General features: G+C 49.7%; 1 protein-coding gene across 2 annotated transcripts in view; it reads left to right on the top strand.

Annotated features, from left to right (window-relative positions):
- The first annotated feature begins 382 nt into the window (after nucleotides 1-382).
- Nucleotides 383-7531, top strand: part of NAMPT (nicotinamide phosphoribosyltransferase) — a 29913-nt gene continuing 22764 nt past the window's right edge. Inside the window, exon 1 of one of the 2 annotated variants that reach the window (XM_074578960.1) lies at nucleotides 383-653. In XM_074578960.1, the coding sequence (XP_074435061.1) occupies nucleotides 594-653 (60 nt within the window). In that variant the 5' untranslated portion in view covers nucleotides 383-593. The remainder of the gene's footprint in view (nucleotides 654-7531) is intronic. The other variant, XM_074578877.1, reaches the window with a different exon arrangement.

The following is a 7531-nucleotide window of genomic DNA, read 5'->3' as shown; positions in this document are numbered from 1 at the left end:
CGCCCGCCCCTTCCCGTAACGGCCTCACGGAGAAACGAAACCGCGACACCCCCACCCCTGCCCCGCCGCACAGCACATGCGCAGGCCGCCCCTGTGCCCCGCGCCCGCTGCTCGGCCCAGGATCCCGTCCGCCCCGCCGCCGCGCCGCTGGCCAATAGGGAGAGAGCGCGCACCGGCCGCGCAGTGACGTCACCCAGCCGGCCCCGCCCGGGATCCGGTCAAAGAGAACGTGCAGCACGGGGCCTCGCCCCGCCCCCCATGACGTCACAGCCACCTCCTCCCTTCCCCTGCACCGATCGGGCGGTGGGGCCAATCAGAGCCCGCCTGGCCCCTTGGCCCCGCCCCACCCGCGCAGTGACCTCACGGCCCCTCCTTCGGCGGCGGAGACGGGCGGCCAATCAGCGTTGCGAGGAGCCGCGCGAGGTCCCCGCCCCCCCCGTCGGCCGTAATCCCCTTTCTCCCCGCCCCATCCCCGTTCCCCCCTTTCTCCTCTCTCCCCCCCGCACCGAGCGCCTGGCGGTGGCGGCGGAGCCCAGCCCGGCCCGGCCCAGACCTGTCCGTGCGGGCGGCGGCGCCTCCCCGGTGCCGGCGACATGGAGTGCGCTGCGGCGGGGACCGAGTTCAACATCCTCCTCGCCACCGACTCCTACAAGGTGGGTGCGGGCACGGCGGGCGGGCGGGAGGGGGTCACCTCTGCGGCCGCCCCGCCGCCGCCGGCGCACGGGACTCGCCGGGGCGCTCCACCCACGGGGCGCCGAGCCAGGCCCTCCCCGTCGCCGCCGGCTCCCTGTCCCCTGCCCGCGGCCGGGAGGGCCCCCCCGAGGCGGGAGGGAGCGTGCCCGGCGTGGGGGGGGTGGCGACGGAGAGGCCTGGCCGGGGTCCCCCCCGCACCACCTCGGCCCCGTCCCGCGGAGCCCCGGGAGCCGGGTGCCTGAGGCCGCGCTGCCGGCGGCGGCCGGGCGAGAAAAGAAAGTGAAAGCGGGCGGGGTGGGCGCCCCGGCGGGCAGGGGCAGGGCGCGGGGGGCGGCCATGGCGGGCAGGCGGGAGGCGGGGGCCGCCTGCCGCCGCCGGGCATCCTCCGGCCCGCCGGGCTGCCCGCCCCCCCCGGGGACGGGAGCGGGGGCACATGTCGCCCGGGTGGGGGGTGGGACGCGAGCAGAGCGGGTGCTCTTTCCCCCCCCAACCCCCCCCTCCCACCCCCCGTGTTTCGTTTCTTTGGTCAACTCTGGCGGCGGAGCCGTGGCGGCGCAGAGCGCTCCGAGCAACCGGCTGGCTCTAAAATATTTATTTTCGAGTCCTCTGCTTAGTTTTCTGGTTACTGCGGTGTCAGACTCGGTACGCGAGGTGATTCAAGAGTGAGGGGATCGCACTTCACGGTCCTCCCTTCGTTCCGTGAAATTGCTTGAAAATCGTGCTGTTTGATAGCAGTGGCCAAGTACCGGCGCGCTGGCCACGCTCTGGTCCGGTGGTCACCGGCTGACGACTGACGTGCCTCAGGACGTGAATGTGCCCAGGCCCACGTCCCCTCCTGCGCTGCGCTGCGTTAGTGTCACCATAGGGTTCCTAGGCACCGGGCAGAGCCAGCGCGTGACTCCCGAAGTCTGGTCATACAGATGTGCCCTGCGTCTCCTAGACCGAAAAACTAACTTTTTATTTCTTCAGGAGCTGCGTTGCAATGTCAAAGAGGTTATTAGTGCCCTCAACAAACAGTCCTGAGTGTCATTATAAAGCATTTATTATGTTATAGTCCTTTAAAGCTTTGAGCACTCCGGTGGGTTTCAGGGAGGATGGTACTTCTAGATAGAAGAGTTGGAAAAACAGGCAAATATGATGTTATGGCCAGGTCTCGTTACTGGCCAACTATCACAGTACGAGCCTCAGTGAGTGCTCCATTGCTGACTGGTGCTGTTGTACCTTTCACAGCTCCTCCGTGATATTATTATTATTGCATGATGTTACATAAAGATGCTCTTTTTGTAAAGAAATTCTTAACGTTTATTGTTGCTGTTTGTTCGAAGATGCTGATAAATCTTGGAGCAGCTCAGTCAGAGAATCCTAACACTGCTACTGAGGGCTCACAAAACTGCATGCATGGAGGACGCACTTCATCTAGCGACAGTACTCTTTTAAGAGCCATGTTTAAGTGTTCGTTATCAAACTTACTCAAATATGGAGTTTCTTCCATGTTCGAGACTAATCACATTAAATACTGTAGGCCTGGGTTTAAAGGGTGTCTATTTTAAATCTAACTTGCACACTACTTTTCCTAAATTCAGTGGATCTGCTGTAGGATTAGTGCTAGTGAGGAGCACTGGAGTGACAGATCACTACTTTGCTAATTTGCTTCTGTTTTGTTCACATAGGAAAGACGATTTGGTAACATTTCAGCAGTGGTAGAAATCTTAATGAGGTCAAGTAAAGGTTGAGTTGTTTTTTTTTTTTCCAGTTTAAAATCCAGAATTTGGACGAGGTTTTCTGTGGCAGCTAGGAGCATTTTGTATTATAATAAAAAAGCAGTTGTAATTGTCTACTTTGCTTTGTTAGGACTGTTCAAATTGTCTCTTTTCCTCTATGCTTTTTTTCCGAAATCTTAGGAACTCCAGCCTTTTTGAAAAGTACTTAAACACGTAGCTTCTTTTATCTTGTTGGGTAATATGAGCAAACATCACTTATCTTCTCCCTGGTTGATACTGTCATTTCCTAATCAATGAAAGACACTTAGCGAGAGCGCTTTCAGTAACAATTGCACTAAAATATCTGGTAGTTTGCACCATCAAGCTTTTTACAGGAGTTACCAAACACTCTTACTAGCAATTAAAACAAAAATGAGAATTGATTTTGTGTGTTTTTCTTTTTTTTTTTTTTTAGGCATTTCTGCAGTATCCGCAATTGTAGCATCTCTGTGTGCAGTACTGTCCGTATACAGTGTTCAGACTTTGAGGAAAAAACATGTATCCGTTCAGAAGCTTACTTGGCGATCCTATTGCAGTAGATGCCGATCCATATGAACTAACGTTGATGACAAAAGTCATGTGGAAATAAACAGCTCAGGGCAAAAAAAAAAAATATGTGCAGACCTTCCCAAACAGTACAAGCCCAACTTAGGCAGCTGTCTATGAGTAAAAAGTTCTGGTATCCCAGGGTCATATCTGTCACAACTCATTAGTTTTGAGTGTTGACTCCGGTGTCCCAGTTCTCTCTTGCTGCAGTTGGAAATTTGGGGTGGAGAGAAAATTGGTTACTGGTTTAGTGCCTACAAAAATTCAGAAACAAAGTGATTTGGTAGGCAAAGATTCGTCTGTTGATAGTTAATCCAGCCGCACCTCCCTCTAAGCTGTTTTCCTGCCTGTGTGTGCATCATAGGACATTTCCTCTGAAGTCACAGAAGATCATCAAATATTCAGTTTCAAAATCTTAAAAGCTGTTTTCGAAAAGCAACTGAGTATCTTGCTAATTTTTAGCATACTTGATATTTTTAGATAGGAATAGTTCCTGCTGAGTGAATCGCAGAGACTTGCTACACACTGGACCCAGTACTGAGCTTCCATTATGAACTGGGAATTGTACAAGTGCTTCAGGATTTTGAGGCTGGGCTTCAAATCGTGCAGTTTATGTCTAACCCACATAACAAGATAAGTGTTTTTACATCAGTTAGGGTTTGTGTTTTTTTTCTTCCTGTGTACTTCGTTGCATATTCCTAAGCTTCTCCAAATCCCCCGACAGTGTAATTCCTCCTGTGTGCGCGGTATTATATGCCATCGCCCCAGAGTCTGGGCATGGGCATATGGCATGGTGTGCGTGCATCTCGCTGATAGATGACAGCAGTCTTTTTAATTCTTTGGATCATAAGACTTGGAAGAGATTCATCAATGCGGTGTTATCTGGGGAATCTCTTTGTTTGAATGTCCAGTACAGCAATGATGCTTTTAAGAGTAAAGTTTCCTGCTAGTGACTCAGTATTACAGAAAAAGGGAAGCATTTGAAGTCAAAATCCTTGTTGGTGGAGCTGCAAGTGAGGGGATATCAGCAGGCTCCTTGGAGCTCAGTGTTTGTGCTGCATGATAGCTTACTCTTGTGTCTCTGCCAAGAAGTCCCAGCAATCACTGTCCTCTCTGTGACAGTGAGGGTTCTGTTCACTCATGGCGGTTCCCAAGCGGAGGGGTCCATGCCCTTCAGTTCTTCATTCGTCTGACGCTGTTGGCTGCGGCGGGTTGACCCTGGCTGGGCACTGGGTGCCCACCAAAGCCGCTCTATCGCTCCCCTCCTCGGCTGGACAGGGGAGAGAAAATATAACGAAAGGCTCATGGGTCGAGGTAAGGGCAGGGAGAGATCACTCACCGATTACTGGCATGGCCAAAACAGACTCGACTTGGGGAAATTAGTTTAATTTATTGCCAATCAAATCTGAGTAGGGTAATGAGAAATAAACCCCAAATCTCAAAACACCTTCCCCCCACCCCTCCCTTCTTCCCGGGCTAAACTTCACTCCTGATTTCTCTCCTTTCGAGCAGTGCAGGGGGACAGGGAATAGGGGTCGTGGTCAGTGCATCACAGGTTGTCTCTGCCGCTCCTTCCTCCTCATGGGCAGGACTCCGCATACTCTTCCTGTGCTCCAGCGTGGCGTCCTTCCCACAGGAGACAGCCCTCCACTAACTTCTCCAACCTGGGTCTTTCCCATGGGCTGCAGTTCTTCACAAACTGCTCTAGTGTGGGTCCTTTCTACGGGCTGCAGTCCTTCAGGAACAGACTGCTTCAGCGTGGATCCCCCATGGGGTTACAGGTCTTCCCAGGGGCCTGTTCCAACACAGGCTCTCCACGGGGTCACAGCCTCCTTCAGGCATCCGCCTGCTTCAGCGTGGGGTCCTCCATGGGCTGCAGGTGGATCTCTGCTCCACCATGGACCTCCATGGGCTGCAGGGGGACAGCCTGCCTCACCATGGTCTTCACCAGGGGCTGCAGGGGAATCTCTGCTCTGATGCCTGGAGCACCTCCTCCCCCTCCTTCTTCTCTGACCCTGGTGACTGCAGGGCTGTTTCTCTCACATATTCTTGCTCATCTCTTCAGCTGCTGTTGCTGTCATACAGCAACTTTCTACCCTTCTTAAATACGTTACCCCAGAGGCTCTACCACTGTTGGCTCATGGGCTCGGCCTTGGCCAGTGGTGGGTCCATCTTGGAGCCAGTTGGCATTGGGTCTGTCAGACGCTGGGGAAGCTTCTGGCATCTTCTCACAGAAGCCACCCCTGCAGCCCCCCTGCTACCAAAACCTCGCCGTGCAAACCCAATACATTGATACACCACCTCTCTATTTTCTTTCGCTTCGCTTCCCAATAATCTTTATCCTGTATTTATTTATTCTGCACAGGCAAGAAATCTTCCAGGGCATATGTAGTCTGAAACTGTTGAGAGGATCAGCTTAGCAGAGCTGTGTTGTTTGGTCAGAAGATACCAGTGATTGGCCTGTACTGGGCTGTGTTGGATGGACCATGAGCTGCAAGTGGGAAAGGCTATCAAAATGAGGACTGAACCTTGTTCGCTGAAGTAATAATAGCTTATTTTGCTTTTACCGATGAAATGTATTACTGTTGCTTGGACTGTTTCGTAATTAAGGTGATAGCTTTAATAAGCTGCCATGCAGTTGCCCCGTAGGAGGAGCTGACTTGCTATCTAGACTGTAAATGATATCCGCTTCAGAATTCAGTTCTTTCTGGATGCTTCAAGGAAGCCTAAAAGATACTTTTAAACACTATATGCCTTACATGTTGGATTTTAAGTATTTGTCGTTTTGAAGGACTTCTTTTCTTCTGCGTGGATGTAGAAGAGCACTTCTGAAGCGCTTCACGTGAGTGTGTGTTTATTCCGGGCTCTGACAGCCTGTATATCCTTTATTTAGAAGGCTAGAGGTATGCAAGGAAGAGACATGAGTATTCTTTAGCTTGTTGGTTTGGGCTAGTACTTACTGACTGCAAAATATTCTTTTCAGCAGCTCGTATATGTGTATAGATATTTATTAAAATCTTGTAGTGGGGGTGTGAATGTGTTCTGTTACCTCCTGTAATTCTGTCAGTGTAAAAGTGTTGGAAACTCCTGGCCCGGCACTCCTTGTAAGTAATCTTCACTCTATCTAGGTTTGTTTCCTTCCAAGTTTTGATTTGCAGTCACACAGTCCTGTTACAAACCCCCAGTCGTCATTGCTCTAAAGGAACACTGCAACTGTACAGAATTCAGCCAATTGTTAATGGAAAGTAACCCCTTCCAGAGTCATTGCAACTTTCATTGTTGAGAAGGTAAATGTTCTTTTTTTCATTAAGGACCAGGAAACTTGTAGCAGTATGTGACATAGTACAGCTGACTATTCACAAATGTGTAAACAGTAAACATAAGGCATGTTGTCATCTTTGTTATGATAATCTTGGATGCAAAGCACACAGAAATTTCTGACGGGAAAGAAATCTGCTGTTACCTTTTTTACACATTGTATTTTCTCTGAGCAATTTAAAATACACTCAGTTCTAGTGCTTACACTTGACATTGTTTTTTAAATGAACATGGACATGGTCACTTAGAGCATTTCTGCTGCTAATATGCAGCTTCCATAGGAGTTCAGTTGCTCTCCTTAGTTTTCTCAGTACTGGCTGATCTCTTAACTTTTTTTTTCCTCACCTCTGGTCCTCTTACTTTTCAATACACACATAAGAGATGATGGATGAACTAGAATACAGAGACGTTAAAAGTGGTACAAGATCAGCCTTCAGTCATAACCTGCATTAGTTTATCCCTCTCATCTCGTAAGAGTAGATATCTCCCAATATTGTCACTTTAGGTCTTAAACATTTTCTTAATCTGTATTTACTTCACTTAAGCATTTTTAATAAGGGATCTGGAGTCTCTCTAAGGCTACTTGCCTTTGGCAATTTGAAGCTCGTGTATAACCAAAATACTAAGATAGTACTTGACTGGAATAGGCTCCCCAGGGCGGTGGTGGAGTCACCATCCCTGAACGTGTTTAAGACTCGTTTAGATGTGGTGTTAGGGGATATGGTGTAGGGGAGAACTTTGTAGAGTGGGGCTGATGGTTGGACTCGATGATCCCAAGGGTCTTTTCCAACCTAAATGATTCTATGATTCTATTACTTTTTTTTTCAGTACTCGCTTGCAAGTGTGTCTCACTTTACCTGCTACTATTGGATGCCCTTTTTGTTGACTTATTAAAGATTGATTCTTCTGAGGTTTCCTCTTGTGTTCGAATAAGCTTATCTTTTAACCACACTGACTTTTGGTTTGGTTTTCATTTCCACTTTTGTTTGTGGTGTGCATTCCTTCTGTGATTGCTTTGAAAGCTACTAAAGCACCCTTGTTGAACGTAACTGCTAGTTGCAGTTGTGGGTGTTTTTCCTGAAGGGGGTCAGCAATACCTTATAACTGCTGTTCGTTACGTCTCTCATCCCAGTGAGGTATATCTGATAGAGCATTCCCTTTGTTCCTAAGTACTGGTTCATCTCCTCGTTGTTAACAGTGTTGTTTTCCATATA

The sequence above is a fragment of the Larus michahellis genome, chromosome 1, assembly GCF_964199755.1.
Source record: "Larus michahellis chromosome 1, bLarMic1.1, whole genome shotgun sequence".
Lineage (NCBI taxonomy): Eukaryota > Metazoa > Chordata > Aves > Charadriiformes > Laridae > Larus > Larus michahellis.
This window is presented reverse-complemented; position numbering and strand designations above follow the sequence as displayed.